Here is a 22,197-nt window from a genome sequence, read left to right as displayed (position 1 = left end):
TGGGATTGATTTATTTGCTTATTTAGTGCTGGAATTTCAATTATCATAAAGACAAAAAAAAATCAGTCAAACATCAGCTTTCCTAGGATTGATGTATGTGTGAACGCATGCATTAGTATCTATAGCATATGTGTGAATGGCTGATTGCCTTCAATTAAATCAAGGCTGAAGAAAGACAGTCCCTTCGTGTTGAAAGGGTTTGAGAGAGGTTCTGTCTCTTGGAATTCCTTTTACCCTATTAGTTAAACAGACTTTTTAGGGTTTAAAAAAAGATGAATTCTTTTCCCATTCAGTGTATCAACAAGCTGAATGTTTATTTTAGTAATGGTCTCTTTCTCTCTTATTATTTCTTGTGAACAGAAAAAAAATAATTATAGTTCATTCCTTGCCAATATTGCCATCTTCATTTTTCATTCATAATTCAGCTTCTGTCTCTGAGCACAAATGAGCTGAATGCCTCAGGAACAAGCAGCCTTGAAATTGAGTATCTTGTTAGCATGTTGCCCTGCCCTGCCAAACAGCTTTTTTCAAGGCCTTCTCTGCTCTCTTTAAATTACAATTGCCTCTTTGGTTGGCAAGATCTGACTAGGCTTGCAGTCTGTGCGCTGATTTCAATAGAGAGGCAAAAAAAGGAAACTTCCTGACTGTTCAGACTTAACCTGGAAGGTGACAGGTCTATTTTAAGGAACAGATTTGATCTTTTAATAAATGTCATAAATGTAAGTAGAAAGGGGATAGGTTTCTTCATACTTGTAGATCTGGAAAAGAGTTATGAATCACAGTGTAGTTGCTAGACATCAGTTATAAAATGCATGATGTAGTATGATGTATCACTCTCCTGCACAAATAGACCTTGACTTACAACCACAATTAGAGCCACAATTTCCAATTCCAAGAATTAGGAAGCTGATTCGTCCTGAGAAATGGACTTACATCATGCTATGAACTCCGCCGACTCCGACATGATCTGTGTTTAACACACAGAATCATCTATTGTAATATCCTTCCTGTAAAAGACTACTTCAGCTTCAATCGCAACAATACAAGAGCAAACAATAGATTTAAACTTAATGTCAACTGTTTCAAACTTGATTGCAGAAAATATGACTTTTGTAACAGAGTTGTTAAAGCTTGGAACTCACTACCTGACTCTATAGTCTCTACTCAAAACCCCAAAATCGTCAACCAAAAACTGTCTACTATTGACCTCACCCCATTCCTAAGAGGACTATAAGGGGCGTGCATAAGAGCACAAAAGTGCCTACCGTTCCTGTCCTATTGTTCTCTTCATTATAGTATTATATGCATACTTTTACTTATACTTTTACTTATATATACTTTTTCTCTCATGATGAATTATTGTTTATGTTGATTGTATATACTGTTGTGACAAAATAAATAAATAAATAAAAAGAATTGTGCTTTTAACAGACATTGAGCTTGGAACCCTGGAGAACCATTGTGAGTTGATATAAAGGGATCAGAAACAGCTTAGCTAACTTGTTCACCTGATACTAAATTGGCAAGATGATTAGGGCTTGGCACTGTGACTTCTACAGGACTTACATCAACAACCTTGAAACAAAGTTTTTGAAAAGGACTATTTCTAATCTTATGGATGCTAGTAACACCCCATTAATTGCACTTTTACAGGCTGAACTTGAATCCTTAGTATTCAACTTTAGTTTTTAATCTGAAATGAATCAGCTAAGACAGCCCTTCTATCCTTCTAGGAAGATTCTACATTTTTTCTCTTGGGAGTAGCCATAATTTTGAATTAAAGTTACATGTTGATGCATCAAACATCTGCCTATCCATATGCTTTGTTTTCATAATCAAACTCTTGCTGAAGCCATTGCATACTGCAAACTACAACTAACAATAGGAAAAAGGAGTAACATTGCTTTTTAAAATGAACCACCCCTAACTGAACCTCTAAGCTTCAGTGCTGGGTGAGAGAGAACTCAGATCTCTATTTGTTTTTCTTCATTCTGTTTGTTGCTCTGCTTGTGGAATTGGCTCAGCTGTGGTCCCTGTGGCTGCTGACAAGACATATCCATGCACATGTAGATCTGTGCCATTCTGTGCTGCCTTCCTCCACACACTATGGAAAATAAACACTATCAGACAGCTGCAGTACAGCCACTACTAAGAGGAAGGTGGTGTAGGGAGACTAATTTTTCCAGGAGGGCAGCAAGAGGGATGGGTTAACTCATTTCAGTATGGAGAACTTTGTGTCATCTAGGATTTCAATCAGGGTAATGTAAGATGCAGGTCTTTCTCTGGCAGTCTACCTTTCATTTTCAAAATAGTGAGCTAAGTTGTATCTTCCTGGAACAATTGTTTTCACATTATTCATTCATAAGCCTCAGTTCTCTGCCAGTTTACTTGGAATTTTCTTTCCTGCATTTATAATGAAATTGTTTGTGCTATCAATTAGTTTAAACTTTTGGCCAAGCACTATTTTTCAGATGGAAATCTTCCTCTGTAGATCCACACCTAGAAAAACCACAGGTTCTTCAACATCAGTTTGGAACAAAGAACAACACATAGGATCACTAGAAGATAGGTTTATATATAATATATATTTACTTTTAAAAATAAAAATTCCATTGCAAGGCTAGAAGTCTGTACAAACTACAAAAATAAATCTTTCTTTTTCATATAAATAATTTATATGGCAAGACAACATCAGGTTAACAGATCTCTAGCACACCCACTACATACTCTCACACGCGCACGCACACAAATACACATACAATGTGTCCACTTTTCATCATGTTTCACTGGTCCCAGATTTCCGGGGGGGGGGAGGGGCGGGATTGGTTTTTCAGAAGCACTCAGTTCTTTTTAGACAGTGGAAGGAATAAATTTAATGGTGGGAAAACTTTGATCTAAATGCTGGCCAGTCCATGGCCCTATAGGAAATTAGTTTTGGGAAATTTCTCTGGACTCCACAAATCAGTGATGGTTTAAATAAACTGAATGTGCTCATTTTAACAAGAGGCATAAATCTACTGAAGTTTTCACCTTACATAGATGTGAACATCTCAGCAGTATATTCCCTTGGTAACAAGAAGTGAATCCAACTTTGGCTGGGAATAAAATTACAGCAGTTCTTGGTGAAGGGAAGGGGTTAAAGTGCCTGGGGTTTAGAAGGAAGAATGTCAGTGGGAAATGGATTCCAACAAGAATCAACTCTTGTAAGAATATAGGTTGATTGTGATAACAGCCTCTGTACTCAAGGGGATGATATATATTTTTTTCCTAAGCAGGTCACAAGTTCAAGTGAAGCTCTCAGAGTGGCTAGGAGACAATTACACTGACAATGCTTTCAAAAGTTAACTTATTGAACATATTAATACCATGGTTAAAATGGCAAACTATTAGTGTCTAAATGTTGGACAACATCATGCCTAGAAGTCTATAGGGGTGGACTTCCTGCCTTTTGAAATCCCCAAATCAATAATCAGGATCAGCTAAAACAATTTACCTGCCTTAACTGGTACATAATTTTGTTTTGAATAATTTCATCTTTTTGTAAGAAAACTCCACGTGTTCGCATGTTTGTATATAATAGATTGTTTCGATCTCAAGGTGTCAAAAGTCCTTCACTTAAAAGCTTTGCCAGTTGCAGCTTCAACCTCTAATTTCTTGTAACCTGTGTGGGTAGACAACCTAGTGCCTTCTTGATGTTTTGGACTATGACTCCCACAATTTTTTGCCGATGGCTATGCTATGAGTAATGGAAGTTGAGCTGCAAAATACCAGAGGGCATTGATCTCTGGTCTGTTGGATTGATGTAGATGACTAATAAAATCGTCTAAATCCATACGCCTTGCATTTTTTATTCTTTGTGGAAAATTGCCATGTTTGGCAGGCTTAATATCCAACAGATGAAAGAATAGTACATTAAGGAAATATATCATTTGATTTGATGCTAACTTAAATAGGGAGTAGCTTAACATAAGGAAGTTGGTAAGCTCATGTAAATAGACCTAACCCAAAGAAAATATTGATCCAGCTGCCATCTTTTCTCCTTTGCAAAAGGACAGAAAGAAAGGAATAAATAAATAAATAATTATAAGCTGTTTTAACGCCAGGAAAATTTGTAGTTTAACATATATGGTGTCAGTCATTCTCTTGTGGTGCCCAGATTAGACCTGGCCAGAAACCATCACTTTAAAGTTCATGGTGAATGCAGGTTGACATTCTGAAATAGAATGGAAAACCAAACTGTTTTATAAAGCAATATTGACCTGGTTATGCAGAAACCAAGCATACATATTGGAATTGGGACTTCTCCTTTAGAAGCACCCTGTTGCCAAATGATAATTCGTTTTTAATTTTCTACTAAAGAAGCTGAACCAGAAGGAGAATTCAAGAACAGAAACTGGAACCACAAGATTAAATTTTTAGGCAGGAGATCAAACATTTCTGCTTTGACAATTGCACCAAAATCTTACTGAATGGGAGAGGTTTCTGGTCAGCTCCAAATCTCTCAAAATAGAATCAAAGGATAGTTTCACACATACAGTTCCTTTTACATAAAAATTTCCTCTGGTGAAGGGGAAAAATGCTTAAGCCACATTTGTCTACCAAGTGTGGCTTGAGTATTTTACTATAACCATAAAGTTCAGGAAGCCAATCATCTTAGCAGAAGAAAAATATTATCGGTAAAAAGATCTCAATGACTTGCATGGCATCATCCCAATAACAACATGGAGCAAGTGACCTTATTTCATAATACTCTCTCAATCCGGGCAGTATGCAACTGAATTTATCATGTGGAGATCCTTGTTTCTTCCCCGAGTGTTTTTTCTTCTTCTCTAGATACCTTCAATTCTTATGTGCAATGCAAGCTTTGTAATCAATGTACGCATGTAAGCATTCTGTATCCTGGCATTGTGTCAAGTACCAGGATAACTCTTGTCTTTCCTTGATGTTTGAAGATCCGGCTAGGTTTTTTCCTGGGTGGAGGAAAATTCAAAAACTCTCTCTTGAATAATCCCTTACTTCTATTAGTCATAGAAGGAGAACATTTAAACACTAATCAGAAATTGCTTAGGGGACATTTGTGTGATGAACGTTTTCAGTTGATATGAGAGGCAAGCAAAGTAAGAAAAAGTGTATACAATATAGAGGAGGTGGGTAGGAGTAGGATCCAGAACAGAGACATTGCAGATGCTAGGATAGGCAGTACTACTGGTGGGAACCAGAGCAGAAGGCAGCCTGTCCCACAGTTTGCATAGAACCTTAAGACACATTGTGCTCCCACCATTGCATTCTCCTTTCAGTCCACATTACAACAGGGGTGCTCTCCCTATTACAACTTCACCCTGGTGTTTCCCCTTAAAGGGAAATTGCCACATGTTTACTGAGAGAGCCGTGAAAATAATAAAAAATAATTATTATAATTATAAGGGGGGAAGGTTGGTGACTCTTTTTATACAGTTTGAAATAATAATAATTATAATAATAATATTAATAAAAATAAAAGAATAGCAGCACAATGTGGGAGAGATCCCCACACATAGTTGAGTCCTCTTTTCTCCATGGAGGGTGGCTGTTTGGGCAACTAGCCCAAAGGAAGCCATGAGATGGTTCACATAGCTTGTGGAGAATGGTCACTTTCGTTTTTTCAGATTCAAGTAGGCCTGATATTAAAATGGGTCACCGGCCCAAACTAAGGGCACGACATTTACACCCTGACATCCAAGAAATCAGAATGCTTTTTGGTGCCAGATACACCTGGGAATGCTGAGATATTTTCCTATCAGCTTTTTTGCCATATGGATACTGAAAATAATCTTGTCTCTTTGTTCTCAGCGGTACTGATTATGCCTGCAGTTGGTTAGATGCAATGCAAGAGTTTCCATAAATACAGCGAACTTCACAATCTGTGATGTGGGATGTATCTGGCCCCCGTGCTCACTTGGCATGCCGGCCAGCCCTGACTGAGGCAGGAGTTCTAGAGCCAGTGACTTGGCTTGGCAAAGCGGATGGCTAATGATTCTGCTTCAGGTCCTGTAGTTCCAAACTGTCGGATGGTTTGGGGCCAGGTTTTTCAGAGTTATCGTCAGATTCAAATCCCTCGTGTGTATAGCCCCGGCAAGATCCAGGCAAAGGTGGGTGCAAGGCCAACATCACCGAGGCAGTAGCTGTAACTGTAGTGAAAGTGCCACCAGGTCCTGAAGGTGGTATTTTGGTGCTGTGAGTAATGGAGTTAGTCTGAAGGGGGTTGGGAGTAGACTGAGCCAATTGAGACCCTAGTCTGTGGTTGGGCTGTTCTTGCTGCTGCAAACAACTTTTGATTTCTGTGACAGCTGTTGGCAAATGGCCACCAGGAATTCTGGATTGGGTCCATTCCGGGCTGCACAATGATAAAGGTGATTCTAGGCTTGTCTTGTAGCTTTTTACCACCTGCAAAGGAGAGAAAAGACTAGTGTTAGGTATAGAAAGGAACAGCACAGTAATAAAGCATTGCTCTGAACAAGCATTTCTCATGACAGTGCTTCTCACAACCATTTAGAAATAAAAGGAAATATAGACAGACAATTTGTTGCTGTACACTACTTATAAGATCATGAGAAAAGACCTTTAAAAGATGACTCCTCAATATTTCTCATTGTGATACTATTATTTGACCTTGGAATATCATCTAGAGTCTTATTTTCTCAGTCTCAATGACTATGGTTCTCCAATGTTCGGTTCTTGGTGCTCTCTGAGCTTAGTTGTTTCCTTGCAGCCATTTCATTAATAGCTCGGTATTATCATCAGAAAGGGATGTAGTGGCTCAGTGGCTAAGATGCTGAGCTTGTCGATCGAAAGGTTGGCAGTTCAGCGGTTCGAATCCCTAGTGCCGCGTAACCGGCTGAGCTCCTGTTACTTGTCCCAGCTTCTGCCAGCCTAACAGTAAAAAAAAGCATGCAAAAATGCAAATAGAAAAATAGGGACCACCTTTGGTGGGAAGGTAACAGCATTCCATGCGCCTTTGGCGTTTAGTCATGCTGGCCAATGACCACGGAGACGTCTTCGGACAGTGCTGGCTCTTTGGCTTTGAAACAGAGATGAGCACTGCCCCCTAGAGTCGGGAATGACTAGCACATATGTGCGAGGGGAACCTTTACCTTTTTATTATCATCAGATGGGGTCTTCATTGAAAAGTGTCTAACTCCATAACCCACCAGAAAACAACCATTACAACCTACAAAAAGAACAATACTACTATATATCAAAAACATATCCAAGACAACCAACAGACTTTCACAACTATTCAGCATCACTGTAGCACGGAAGCCAACAACATCCCTCTAAAACATTTTAAGCAAATCCGAAAACTCAGTAACCAGAGAGGGGAAAAACCAGGTATCATCACCAATATATAATGTAAAGACTGTAACTGCAATTGTGTAGGACAAACAAATAAAAGACTGGCAGACCATATCTGCCAACACCAATTGGCTGTCAGTAGACAAAATGAAATCCTAACACATGGATATACTCAACCACAGATTCAACTGACAAACTGTTAACGTTTTAGATCAATCCAAATCCAAAAATGCTACAGAATTTCTGGAAGCTTGGCATTCAACTAAATCAGCCATCAGTAGATACATAGAAATAAACCCTGCTTTCATATCATTTAAAGAATTCAATGAGAAAACAAGGAAGGAAATAAACACCCCAGAATATATCTCCCCCCTACACCACCACCCCATATCCAGATAAGCAGGAAACCGTACCAGATAAACCCTTAGGGAGAAAATGATACCCTAATAAAAAAAAAAAGGAAGCAAATCTTGGCAGGGCAAATGATTATATATAAACAGTCAGCAAACTTTAGTCTCCCTTGCACTAATGATTTTACCTAGCCTGGTAATTAAATGTCCACAAGAAACAAACTAAGCTCAGAGAGAACCAACAACTGAATCATTCAGTCCTGAATTACGTATCATCTTTTCTGTTGGCTCTTCTCCACTTCACATAGAAATATAAGAGGTAAAAGCAACAATTCCCAACTTTTGTGGCTTGTGGGAAGTGAGGGAAGAGGAGAACCAGGCCGTGTGAGTAGCTGGCTGGCATGCACACACAGCTCCACTTGCATGAGCAGCAGACTGGTGCGCATGCACATGCATGCGCACACATGTCATCCTGCCACTCGTGCAAGGCGAGTGGCACGCACCTGTGCTCACCGACCCACCATTCATGGCCCTGTGGCAAATAGGCCATGGCCCGGTAGTGGGCCGTGGCCCAGGGGTTGGGGACCCCTATCCTTAAACATTATAGATAAAAAAAAATCAACAATCCCAGTTTTGATTTTGTCCCTCCTCCAATTAATGAAGGAAAATATGCTCTTATTGGAGCTGCAATCTAGGAGTCTTTGGTCTTCTCTTTCTATGAAATAACACCATCTAGCCAGAAAAACCAAGTTGGTTGTTTTGGGCCCCGATTTGATACTTACAGTGATTTGGGGAAAATTAGGACTTTTGCTGGCCTTGACCAAGATCTGTGATTGAGCTGGGGAGATGATATATGTGCTGCGGTCATCTTCACCAGTCTCTGATGCACTAACTGTCTCTGAGTAGTATTCTGAGTCTGAGGAGTCACCGAAAGCATTTCCATGTTGGCGAATGTAGAAGCTGTGATGGTTGATAGGTGGTGGGACAGGTGATGGTGTTGGCAAGCGGCTGCCATTATCTGCTGGTGTGACCTGTATGATGAAAAGAAAGAGATGCGTACAGAATAAGAGAACTACCAAAAGTTCTCCAGCTGATGTGCTTTCAAATGTGACACTGTAAGCAACCAGCTCAGTCTGGGGTCATTCCCAGAATTGCTTAAAAGTTCTTATATCTGAAGAGCACTTAACTGAAAAAGGCAACTCTATTATCTGTGTATAGCAAATAGTAAATCACAGCTGACATATTTGCTGTTAATTTTATTCATCTAAGTTGGCACTTCTGATAAGAAAATGACATAAGGCCCCTACGGTGAAATAGTACAGATCAGAACATCTATATCCCATTATATTGTTTTCTCAAGGAATCACAGACTTGGAAGGAGTCCAATTGCCTGATTGATGCAGGAATCCAGATTAAAGCACCCATATCAAACTTCTGTGTGAACATATTCAGAAAGGAAAGCTTGCCTTCTCTTTGGGGGATTGATTCTACTGTAGAACTGCTCTTTCTGCAAATAATTATTTTTTAAGACTCAACCTTACTCTACATTCATTATTCTGTGGGTAGCAGGGAACAGTTCTCAGTCAACAGGTGCTTAAAAGTGTAATTATATCTATGACTCATGTAATCTATGTGTTAAGGCTAAAAATTGCCAGTTCCTTTAACCCTTCCTTAAAAGATTTAATTTTGAGATCTGGGATAACTTTTGTTGCTCTTGCCAGCACTGGTTCCAAATTTTTGCAATTTTTCTTAAAATGAGGTGGCCAGAATTCAATTCATGGTGAATTCTGACAATGCAAAATATAACAGAGCAATTCCTTCTTTTTTTTCCTGTTTTAGACTTCTTGAGCAGAAATTTAAGTTTCAAATGGTGTAGTCCAAAATTTACTAGTTAGTCAATCACTCTGTTGAAATCAAAGCATGGAGGGCAAACATAATGGAATATATATTCCTCTTTACTGAGAAGACTGGCTCTGCCATTTTTTCCTTATCTATTGCTCTGTCACCTTTATGAGCAGCTTTCCCCCCTTCCTTTTATTTTGAAGAATATTTGAAGAAGCCATTACAGGGTCAGAAAAAGGAGTTTTTTTATTGTTATAGTTCTTAACATCCTTCAATTATCTTGGCTCATTCTGAGCTTTAGTTTTAAGATACTACAGATAGTCCTCAATTATGACCACAATTAGGACTGAGATTTTTGATTGCTAAGTGATGTGGTTATTAAGCGAGCCATCAAAGGACCAGACTCGATTTTACAACCATTTTTATTATGGTTGCTATAGTAAGTGAATCACATGGTCTCTAAATGAATCACATGGTTGTTAATAGTTAAATAAATCCAGCTTTCCCAATTGATTTTGCTTGTTGGAAGCCAGCTGAGAATGTCACAAATTGCAATCAAGTGACTACATGATGCTGTAATGGTTGTAAATGCATGCTGGCTGATGAGTGGCCAAAGGGCAACTAGATGACTGCAGGGATGGTAGGTTGGATGGAGTTGTAACTTTGAGAAGGGCTTGCATCTCACTTTTTCTAAGGCTTTTGTAACTTTGAACCATCATTAAACAGATGGTTGTTATGTCAAGGACTATCTGTATAGCTTCAGTTCTATAGATAGATAGATACCCTGTTTTCCCGAAAATAAGACATCCCCTGATAATGAGTCCTATCGGGCTTTTGAGTGCATGTGCTAAAATAAGCCTCCTCCGAAAATAAGCCCTCCCTGAAAATATTTAAATGCAAAGCTGGAAATCAGGTAAGACGGCAAGAAGAGCCCCATCTTGCCCATGTGCCCCAAAATAATAAGACCTCCCTGAAACTAAGGCCAAGCGCTTATTTCGGGGTTCAAAAATATATAAGACAGGGTCTTATTTTCAGGGAAACACGGTAGGTAGGTAGGTAGGTAGATAGATAGATAGATAGATAGATAGATAGATAGATAGATAGATAGATAGATAGATAGATAGATAGATTGATTGATTCAAGCTATCTCTTTTTGTCTGCTACATGTGACCTTTCTCATTTTCAGATCTTTCCTGAAGTTTTTCTTTGGCTGCTTAGGTTCCTTCATATACCTTCCCCCCCATTATAATTGTTTGTAATGTGTTTTAATATCTCAGTCTAGGAATTCCTATCTACTTTTTGACTTCTTTGTCATGTTACTAAGTTTTTGTCCTTGGAGTCCCTACTTATTATTGTTCAGAACTTATTATGTTTTGCTTTCTTAAAAGTTCAAAGTATGTATCTGACTATATTTGATATTAATTTCCTTTAATATTAAAACTTTCATAATTATACAGCAAACCCTAAAAGATATTGATGCTAAAGAAAAAAACCCCTTGATGTCCAATTTACTTATTGATGATTTCCCATAGTACCTGGACAGTCTCTTTAAAAAATCCTTTGTTCTTTTTTAGGTATTAAGGTTTTTTTTTATGTATCTTGGAACAAGCTGTTCGGGAACAGATCACTTACCTCTGCAGGTGGTCCAATAATAGAAAGTAGTACAGGCAATAGTACCAGGCCATTAAGTAGCCCCAGAATAGTCAGGATAGTAAGCACGGCAAAGAAATATCTGGAATGGAAGATGGAAATTAGTATTTGATGCATATTTGGTTAATCTGCCCATAATAAAACCTTCATTGCTAGTTTCAGTCATTGGTCTTACTTTCCTTCTCCATTCTGGAGCTAAAACACAATATGTAGGTTCACATGTCAGGCTAAACCATAAGCAAACAAATCACTAAATTGATAAGTGCAATGTATGAACTTAGCTAGGGGTACACAAAGGCATTTATCCAGAAGTAGTTGTAAGCCTCACTAGGTAGACCAGACCAGGAAATCAACTGCACGGGAAGGATAAAACTGCTTTTATTGAGAGTGGCTATAGTAGCAGAATCTTGCAAGTTTAATTGCATTGCATCAACAACTCCTTCCTATACTCTGGTGAATCAGGGAATCTACCTGAATCACTAATCTCTTGGTTAGTTAACTCCTTGGACTTATTCAACTGGAACACATTACTATTATTTTTTCCTTCAGAAAAAAAAATCCACCTTTTCTTACTGATACCCTAAGATATGGATCAGCAGTTTCAAGCTGTTGATGACATACCTCAGAAAGCCATAAAAGGTCTACAGCTTTGAGACTATCATAGGACATTTGCCATTTTGTTTGAATACTATCCAGAGAATCAATCTAATATACACATATACGTATTTAATAAATGGAAAAGAAAGAATTGTACCTCAGAATGAAATCAAATTCTGAGCCTGCCAACATAAGAACACCAAGCAGAGTGGAAACGGCACCATCCATTACAGGGGCAAACATGTGCTCTAAAGCCACAGTGGAGCGCAGGTTCCGGCTGCCAATGGCGGTGAGAAACCCCTGAAAATAGATTAACAGTCAGAAACATACCTAAAAAGGATACTTTGCAGCCACTCTTAGAGACTACTAACTACATAGATGCTGAGGGGATCTAATAGGCTGAATTACTGGATCAGTTCTTGTGCATAGAGTCGGGTACCATAGATGGGAGGGCAGAAAGCCTCACCTGGAAATGATAGTTCTCGCTCTAGTTCTTTCAAAAGGAAAGTACCTTCTAATAATCCAGAAAGACAGCCAACTAGAAAATCATGCATTATAAATTAGAGTAGATTACTTTTTATGCTAACCATCCATATTAATTTTAAAGAGAGTACAAATCCATTCTAAACTATGATGCTAGTTCTTTGGTCCTATTCTTTTCAGTCTGGATAAATAATTTGTTCTTTTTAAAAAAGCATGTATCCGCAAAGTTAATGATACTAAAATACTTTAGCTTGGTTACCCAGTTAATGTAGAACCTAACTAACAGGTTAGCTTTGGCCAGAACACTAGCTGCAACCAGCTTAAAAGTGTACTAAGTGTAAAGCTAATCAAGCTTACCATGTTGTGCAAATGAGCCACTAGCATAGTTAAGTATGTTACGTCATCACAAGCCATTAAGTCTTATAGCAACACAAATGTTCTTAAGGGGCGTCTTACTTACCAGAGCTACATGTACAGTAAATTCCACGCCAATGCCTACAGAAGCAATTAGGATGACAACAGGGATTGCACTCAGTTTGATGCCCATCAAGCCCATGATGCCAAAAAGCTCAACTGTCATCATTGCCAAAACAAATACCTAAATATGAGAGAAATCACCATGAGTACAACATTTAAAATAAGCAAACCCAATGGGAAAACAGAATGCTTATGAACACAAACCACAATCTATGATGCATGAATAATGTTTCTTGCAGAAAATTTAGAGCTGCTAAAGGTTTAAACACATATTCTGAATATAGAAGGAATTGTCTATAGCAGCTATCTGTAGTCTAAAAAAAAGAAAATTAAATGTGTTCACCCTTGTGTTGTTTAGCTATTATGTCTTTAGTATCCTTTATATAATAGATTACCAATATGTGTTCAGTATAATTATGGATATTAATAAACCATAAATATTAAAGCCCAAAATGTAACTATTGTGAAAATAGAGTAAGAAGCATAAGAATAATGTGAGGAATTTTATGAGGAATAACCTCATAGAGTTGCTGTTCTGGGGAAAATAAGAGGCGGAAAGAATATTATGTATATTGCTGCCTTGAGTTACGGTACTTATAAAATAATAAAGGCAAGATAAAAATCTAATCAATGTATCTAACATGCTAGATAATGAGTACTTAAAATTCACTGTCAGCCATTAATCTTCCATAAACAGATTATCTGCTGAATTGTTAATATGATACAATGCAATATTTTTTAAAAAATAACAATTACTTCTTAAGCAAGACAAAGCAAGAACACTAGTGCAAGGCTGCAGATAGACATTCATCTATAATAATGGTTGAGGAGAAAAATGCAGTGTGCAAATTTCTATTAAAGTGGATCAGCACATAACACATCAGTTGTAAATAAACTATATGTTAACTTAAACCTTTCAGAACCATAGAGAGAAAAATGATGATAGCAATAGATTTACTTTTTGTTGCAAAGATACAAGCTGATCCAAATTTTATATGGTACCTGGCATAAAAGTCTGCTTACATGTACAGTATGTGTGTGTACAATATGAACAACCTAAATAATTATTTATTTTGCAACCAAAAGAAATTATGCAAACTACATCAACATATTTTCAGAATTATTGGAAAAATTGAGTATGTGAAGAATTGTAATTGTTTAGAATAATATTTTGGGATAAAAAGTAAAACGTTTTAGAGTATTGTATAGATGAGAATAAAACAGAGGTTGAAGGGGAAGAGCAGTAGGGCACAAAAGAGGAATTATGGAAATAGTAGAAGTCCTCTAATCTCAGGAAGCTTCACACAATTTAACCTAAACCTGTTTTTAACCTTGACCCTCGACTTACAAGGGCTAGAAATGACACTGATTTTGCAAAGCCAATTTGACAACCATACATATATATGCTACAGCAGATAATGTTTGAATATGGCAATTCAACATCTCCGTTTTTCCCAAATAGCCATAAATGAATATACTTACAATGATACTGGCAGTCCAAGGATTGAGTAGCAGCAGGGTGCACACCAGAAATGTGCAGGCCAGCACAATGCTGATGGCTTGCAGAAGCCAGTGGCGCAGGCCAATGTACTGCTCCCAGAAGAGGAATGGATATCCGCTGGGGTAGCTAAATACTCCACGTGTCTGGGCCACATCATCACAGATGGCACGCACACTCTGGATAGCTGCCACAAAGTCTGATGTGTGTTGAAGGCCATTGAGGTAGAAGGGGAACTGAGCAAACTCCAGAGGCTGTGCAGCTGGGACTAGAGGAAGCAAAGGCAGCCATTAGAAAAAGTGACTTCCTGGCCCTCTCTTGTTTCTAGGCCCCAAGATTAATTGTCCCCCTTTGCCCAATGGCCACCAAATTATGAAGCTAGGCAGATGATTCCATTTATGCAGCTTTATGGTATGACAGAATGAGACTTGGGCTGAAACATTGAAATGTGGTACAAGGCTGAATGGAAATGGAACTTTCATAAATACTCACTTCGAAGATTTTCACCGGTAGCATCATATTTGTCATGGATCCATTCCGGGGGTGGTGGATAGAAGTTGGCCTGGGAAGCAGCAAAACCAAGGGGGTCGTTGCTCACCCACACTGTCAAGCAGATGTAAAATATATCAGGGGGAATGATCCCATTTTCATCGACCAGACGGCGAGTTGTCAGCTGTGGGGCAGATGGAAAAATGAGGGAGTTGAGCAGGATAAAACTCAAATCTCCATAAGAATGCAGATCCTTCATGTCCCTTCAAACTTTTATTTCCAAGAAACACCCTTCATATAACCGCCAGCAGGGAAACACTCCTTTCCCTATATATTTGTATATATATATATTGCAGAAATTCTCTTCTTGGTTACTATATTATTCATTCTTATGGTTCATCTATCCGCTTTCTTCTCCCTGCCAACTTACTGAGTTAGTCTTAATGCTTACTTGATTTAAGTTGAAAGGCTCTTTCTTGTTGCCCGTCTGGATAAGGAGTTTATAAGCAAGAACACCATCTTCCGAACCATTCCGATAATTTTCCCGGGTGATGTGCCCGGCTTCCCAGTCTTGATCAAAGGCTGCCTGTAGATCTGGCATTCAGAGAGTGTAAAATTAAATGAGAGCACTCCAAGAGATCTGTCCATATTTAGCACCTCCCCTCTTCGTACCATTGCTCTTATGCTATATCACAATAATTTTGGCCAGGTTGCACAGGATAGTATTTACACAGTGAAGAGAAACTGACTTTGAACTCTTACACACAAGGTATTTAATACAGTTAAGCAATATAGGAATATATGATTATTACCCAACAACTTACTGACAAATAAGAACAGTACAATATGACTAATATCTGCATCCACAGATGTTTTAACAGTGGGAGAAAGAAGAAGGAAGACACTATTTTCCTAGTTTTCAAGAAAATATTCCAGCATGTATTCCCTAGCCTCCAGTTTCTGCATGCAACAATACTAACATTAACTTATAAGAACACAGTTTCAGTTCTAGAGGGTAGGAAATAATCTGTGGTTGTGTATGTCCTATGTGGGCAGCAGGATATCTGTACACATTACTTTCTGTGTACAAATAAACACTGCCAACCTAAGTTTACCTCTGTGCAAAATACAAATAACCAATTCCTATATGAAACACAGCTCTGATGGTAATGTTGTTGGGGTTAAAATATCTACAGAAAATTCTATTAGGGTTTCTGGTAGCCTAGAATACATCTTATCCTGAGTGCAGTTATGAAACAGAGATCTAAACTTTTCTTCCCTGGACAGATCTTGTTAAACAAAGTACAAAATCCTGGTTGCCCCTGAAATACCCGTAGGTTTACACTCAAAGCATCCTGCAATGAGAACCGGAAAACATCCCTTTTGATGCCTTTAGAGACAGAGATTGCAGTCTAAGAAAAGAGAATTGTAAAGACAGATTAATTCACCTTGTAGCCAATCTCGGAAGTAGTGCAGCCACATCTTTGGCAACTGACGGTTTTCCTCACGTACTACATACTGGATGGCAGCAAAGGCCTGATGCAGGCTGTAAAGAGCTTCCTGTGAGCTTGGGTAGTCAAAGCCTCCATTCGTTACCACAAACATGTTGTAAAAGGAGAAATACTTGAATTGAGCTGAAATGAAGGCATGCTCCTTTGTACTTCGTGGTACAATATCCGTCAGATAGAGTCCATCATGCACCTTGGTTGTACCATAGAGGCTGAGGCCCAACAGGGCTAGGAATAGAGCTACCACAATTCCCTGAAAAAGCGGGGGGAGGGGGGGAAAGTGTCAAGATGGTTGTCAACAAACAGTATCCCCTTTGCATAATCCAGTTTTTTCTCTTTTGTTTATCATAAGATTTGGCCCATTTGATTCTCTGGAAATTTTATATCCAGGGTTGGATGATAGGTCAGATGATGCTACTGGAAGCCTTGCCCCAGGTGGAATCAGTTATCAATGCAGGATGAAGCAGACAGGCAAAGTTTTGCATCTTATGCTGCCCAAAGGCAATCTATGGATGATAAAATGGAGGAAACCATTGCTTCCCGGTTCATTCAGCTCCAAGTACTTTTTCTATGTATGAGATGAAATAAAGTCATTCTAGTGTCTCCTTCAGTACAGAGAATGGCTGTGGATGCGCCAGATGAAACATCTGCGATGTGCTTGAACTATTTTTTTTAATGTTCCAGGAAGGGAGCTAGACGTTCCTGCAGGCTAGTTATGCTTAATCCCCTGGTGGGAGATCCTAATGCCTGAATGAGTGGTGCGAGTTACCCTTCAAACCTAGCCATTTTATCTTAATTTATTCAATTCCCATTTTGAACTGACTAGATGCACAAAGGATCCATATCTGCTATGATAAATATTTCCCTCTTGTGGGCTGACTTGGCAAGGCACAACCAACTCGGAGTTTATTAGAAGTACACAGTGAATACATTGTTTGCAAAGGAACACAACTCTCATTTCCATTTGGTTGAGATAGTCAGGGAAATTTAGTTTCCAACTGGCTTTACTCCTCGAATCGCAAATTTGTGTCCAGGATGATAGTCTTTTTTTCCTACGCAGATCAAGATGCTCCCTTCTCCCCGCCCCTCAAAAAAAAACCTTCTTGAAAATGATTCTGTGCTGCCTACCTTAGTTTGGCTCTGCAGCAGGATGGGTGCATATCTATCACGAGCAAAGCTGGAAAGGTTCCATCGACAAATCGGCAAGGGCACACATTCTTGGGCTCCTTTGCTTTCATCTAGCTGTGCCAGAAGATCCCGAGTGGAACTGGCAGGAGTGAAGATTTGTGAGCCCAGAGGATTGGCAGGAAGGAGAGTGGAGGGAGTGGTAAACACATGCTGTGTGGGTGGTAAAATAGTGACTACATGTCTCCCAGAGGAGTCACACTGAGTGAAGGCCTGCACAGTGGTAGTGATATGTGTGCTGGTCGCCAGGGCTGGATGGCCATGGGGATAAGTGGGTGCGGTGTGGTTGTCATTCACATCAGCATATTCTTGCGGTTGGATCTGGATGACACGGGCAGAACAGAGGCTGCAGGGGGAAGAAATCATTGAAAACTGTTACAGAAAAGGCAGGTACACAATTCTAGAATTGATTTTCATGCTGTAAAGATACATTTCCTAGTTATGACCAGACAGAATTTTCAGACTCTGGAATGAAGAGGAAAGGCAGCACTCTCCCAGTTTTAGATCCTGCATGTCAATTTTTAAACCTTTGTTTTTAAGAGATAAATTTTTGACAGGAATAAAACTAATATATTGCTTTTGGTGGGCTTTGACACTTTTCTTAGACCTGAGTTTGATTTTCTTTGCTGTATCTAAGTGCTTTTTCAAATTATTCTCCTCTCTTAGAAGCCCAGAAAAAGTGTTAGAGTACTCTTCACCCCACTCCTAAGACAGTACCTGTAGAAGCAGCAGAGAATATCAAGCCTCTTGTTTTCACGCCTGTGAAGATCCAGACTCAGAATGGCAGGAAAAATGAACAGCACCATGGCAAAGTTAAAAACAACCACTACTGCAGCCTGAAATAAACAAGCAGATTTTTCTTTTAAAAAAGCAAAGAATTGAAGATTCCAATGTCTTGATAAGGGAATCTTTTATAAATATGAGAATTGATTCTTCTACCACTAATTGCCTTTAATTGAATGGATCATTCTGCTTTCTAAAAGAGGCCAGAGATGCTAAGGGAGAGCTGCACACGCCTTTATGCATCTCATTTGCTCTTCTGTTTTCTTCACAGATAGGCAGTCTGGGGGACACACTATGAAATAGAAGGAGATATTCTACTCTCCACTGTAGTTCCATTCATATGGAAAACTGCTGCCATCAGCAATAGCATCTAGATGCAGAATAAAGGTTTGGCTCTTACGTAAAAGCAGGGAAAAACGGCAGGGGATTTCACTTGTAGGTGACTTCTAAGGTCCTTTTCAACTTTAGGATACTATGATTCTATAAGCATATTGTATGAAACCTGTTAGCAGAAGAGCTTACCTGTAGAGAGAAGGCACGCAACGCAGGGATAGGCACAAGGGCAGCCATGAAGAAGGCAATCATGTTATTGACAGATGTGAGCGCCACACTGGTGCCACTACGCCGTAGACATTCACCAGTCCGTTCCTCGGTAAGAAATGTAAAAATGAGCAACACAAACTCAGAATGGATGGACAATAAAGGCTGAGGGTACAACTGGCAGTACACAGGATCTCAGAATCTAGACAGCTATACTTACTTTGACAGGGACATGCTGACTAGTCTCTGTGAAGGCATGTGCTAGCAAGAACATGTCATCCACGCCAATGCCAAGTGCCAGGAAAGGCAGCACCTGTACAGATCAGGATGGAAGTGTAACAAAAGGGACATGATCAGGACCTATCCAGCTTTTACAAAATTAGACATAGATCTTAGTCTATGCAGGAAAGGGAATGGCTGGAAGTAGACACTGGGAATCTTGATAAATTGTTAGTTGAGCTTTTGGGCTTAGGAATTAAAAGATGCTAATATTTTCTCTCCTTGCCTTGAAGATTAGAACAGGGATTTCATAGGCATATTTCTAAATGGGATGTAAAAGATCTGACCATAATCAAAGGAATAGCAATGCTTAGCCCTAGCTCTACATTTCCTCAAACACCTCTGAATGTGAAAGTAGTAGCCAAAAGGCTATAGGCTTTTGAGAGCTGAAAGCAGTACGGGAATAATTTTGAAGCCCCAAGAGTAACCCCAAGTTTGAAATATTCTCTACAATTCAACATATTCATAATGCTATGCTAGGATAATGGGCTAAATCCAACTCAATGCCCCCAACAATCTGGGTCCTCATTTTACCGACCACAGAAGGATGGAAGGCTGAGTCAACCTTAAGCCAGTATAAATAATGTTGGCAGAATAGAAAGAAAAGAAACAATAAGAATGAAAGGTCACAGATTTTTTTTTTAAATCAGGAAATCTGAACCTCTCAAATGTGGGTAGCGTACCTGAGTGGTGGCTGCATTGAATGAAATTCCAAGCAAGGAGCAAAGTCCAAGTCCTGCTGCTACTGAAAGGGCAACAAGGAGAACCCCAGCCAGGCCCACAGCACCTTGCGATTTGGAGCAGTCCCACCGCAGCAGGGTGACGCAAGCATACGCTAGCTGCAAGGGGATGAAAACGGAAATCGTAAGGCTAAGAGTAGGAATGGGAAAAGTATTCATTGTCCATAATTATAGTGAAATAAATAAGGAGGGAAAGATGGAAAGAAGCCGCTACGCACCATTAGCAGGTAACCACCAGCCACCCGGATGGCACTCACATCTGAAAAGGACTTCATGATATCACTGAGTGTGGTGGTAGAGAAGGCATGAATAGTCTGAGAATAATTTGAAGGCAGAGATTCCTGGGCCACCTGGAAAGAGACAAAATTGGTAAGACAGTGCAAGAAAAACATCTAAGAAAACATGTGTAAGGTTTTGCCGACATTCATATAATAAAACAATCTTCCTCACAGATATGCCTAGCATGCTCCTAAGGAAAGCCTATGCTCACAAACAACCTATTGCTCAATTAACTAATTGTCTTGCACAAAAACTGAAGCATTTCCCAGGGGGAGGGGAGGGAATCTGCCTCAATCATCCTATTACTTGGCTTGCCAATTATGTCCATCCTAGAATCCACTCAAGTACAATAAATCTCTTGCCGATACTTTCTATACGGTCCCTATTTGGCTGAGCATTTTGTATCACTAGAACCGCCCGGAGTCCTTCGGGAGAAGGGCGGTATAAAAATCAAATAAATAACTAAATAAATAAATAAATAAATAAATAAATGAATGAATAACTAAATAAATAAATAAATAGGTCATAAGATGTCAAAGAGATTTTTAAGCATGGTTCAGCTTCTATGTTGCCACACATTATCATATATTCAAATCTTAGCCTGGGCAATAATTGGTGGGTTTTTTTTTTCTTGTTAAAGAAAGACGTCTGCTTAGTAGTATTTATAAGCAGTCATGCACAAGCAGTCAGAAATAATTTATATTTATAAGCAAATATTGAACATAGCTTTGCATGATATATAATCCCCTCCTCACCGACACATATTTGTGCTGCGTTCTGCATGCCGCTTTTCAACTCTCATTCCATACTTGCATCAGGCAGCCCACATCGGGCCACTGCCAGAATAGCCCTATTGGCACCTCACCTCAACGAATTCCCGCTGCCAGGCCTCCAGCACAGCGGCAGCCTTCTCCTCGCTCCAGCTGATATCATGTATCTCGTAGTCATCCCGGTAGTGCTCGTAAAGTTGCCGTGGGCTCATCAGCAGGAACATGCTTTGCAGGGCTTCAGCTCTGGAGAAAGAGAAGCGGGCTTAGAGACCCCCTTCTTCTGCCCAAACTCTGCAGCCAAAGCATTCTACCCAGTCTGAGATAGAAAACAGGAACTCTACTTTTCTTTTGGCACTATCAGTTCTTTCAGAAGTTTATTTCCAGCATTTCCTTCAGCCCAAGCAAATGCTCCATATACACATTCTAAACTTAATGCAAAATTCTAAACTTAATGCAAAATGAATGATGCTGTAATGTTCTCCTTGGTTTCCTGGGAAACAGGTTGGCTATTGCTCCAAGAATAGCCACCATGTTGTTCAACTCATTCGAAAACACAAGCCTTCATGTACTGAAAGAGACACAAAGGTTTACTTTCTAGAATATCTTGTACTTGCATCTAAACCTTTGAAAAGAAGGGAGCATACTTTTATATTTCTTAGTTGCTTTGTGGCATTTATTATTTTAAAAATGAAAACAGCTATTTCTCTTCTCATCAGCAATTTTTATTTTTCACCGTTTGTCTACCGCCCTTTACCTTGCCAGACATGAAAGAGTTCAGGGACAGAGGCATCCATAATAATTTCTTTCTACATGCATAATGTATATGAGGAAATTCAATGATGATCCTGATTGCACCAGGATGTGGCATGTGTCCTTCTATACTTAAGCAGCAGTAATCTGGCCAATAACTGGCTATGGACCCAGCATTGTACAAAGGATGAAAGAGATTGGAAAAGGACCAAATTTCCAAAGTAATCTTGGTATGGGGAACAATTTTGAAGATCAGATTCTGTTGAGAAGCTCAAATTTGCCTATATTTGAGCTCCCTCTAGAATCTGCCGTTCAGAGTAGTAAAAACAGGTGTTTTAGTTTTAAGATAGCATCCACATTAAGTGGAAGGGGTTGGGGTGAGCAGTAACTTCAGGAAGGAAGGGATAACAGCCCAGGCTTCAGGGATCAACATAAAACCCATGGTTGAGAAATACTTGCCAGTTGTTCCCGGGGTCAGGCCATAGACATGCACCCATCACTCACAGAAATTGAAGCCTCAGAAGCATCAAGTTACATGCTGGCTCAGGGGCCAATATAGCACCATTCCAAAGGGTAGAGGAGGAAGAGTGAAGTCCACTCATTTCCCAGCGGCATGTCCTTCTTTTTGAGTCGAAAAACAAATGT

General features: G+C 39.4%; 1 protein-coding gene across 1 annotated transcript in view; it reads right to left on the bottom strand.

Annotated features, from left to right (window-relative positions):
* Window positions 1-2,542: 2,542 nt before the first annotated feature.
* PTCH2 (patched 2) overlaps window positions 2,543-22,197 on the bottom strand; it is a 104,179-nt gene continuing 84,524 nt past the window's right edge. The window contains exons 10-25 of the mRNA XM_058174725.1: window positions 20,898-21,045; window positions 19,972-20,103; window positions 19,697-19,852; window positions 18,955-19,047; window positions 18,717-18,842; window positions 18,129-18,247; window positions 17,355-17,757; window positions 16,167-16,479; window positions 15,170-15,312; window positions 14,722-14,902; window positions 14,214-14,497; window positions 12,715-12,852; window positions 11,929-12,071; window positions 11,157-11,256; window positions 8,465-8,713; window positions 2,543-6,423 (exon numbers count right to left, since the gene is read on the bottom strand). Coding sequence (XP_058030708.1) covers window positions 6,007-6,423; window positions 8,465-8,713; window positions 11,157-11,256; window positions 11,929-12,071; window positions 12,715-12,852; window positions 14,214-14,497; window positions 14,722-14,902; window positions 15,170-15,312; window positions 16,167-16,479; window positions 17,355-17,757; window positions 18,129-18,247; window positions 18,717-18,842; window positions 18,955-19,047; window positions 19,697-19,852; window positions 19,972-20,103; window positions 20,898-21,045 — 3,145 coding nt within the window. The 3' untranslated portion in view covers window positions 2,543-6,006. The remainder of the gene's footprint in view (window positions 6,424-8,464; window positions 8,714-11,156; window positions 11,257-11,928; window positions 12,072-12,714; window positions 12,853-14,213; window positions 14,498-14,721; window positions 14,903-15,169; window positions 15,313-16,166; window positions 16,480-17,354; window positions 17,758-18,128; window positions 18,248-18,716; window positions 18,843-18,954; window positions 19,048-19,696; window positions 19,853-19,971; window positions 20,104-20,897; window positions 21,046-22,197) is intronic.

Source organism: Ahaetulla prasina, chromosome 3 (assembly GCF_028640845.1).
Source record: "Ahaetulla prasina isolate Xishuangbanna chromosome 3, ASM2864084v1, whole genome shotgun sequence".
NCBI classification, from domain to species: Eukaryota; Metazoa; Chordata; class Lepidosauria; order Squamata; family Colubridae; genus Ahaetulla; species Ahaetulla prasina.
The sequence above is the reverse complement of the archived record's forward strand: the minus strand, read 5'-3'. Positions and strand labels throughout refer to the sequence as shown.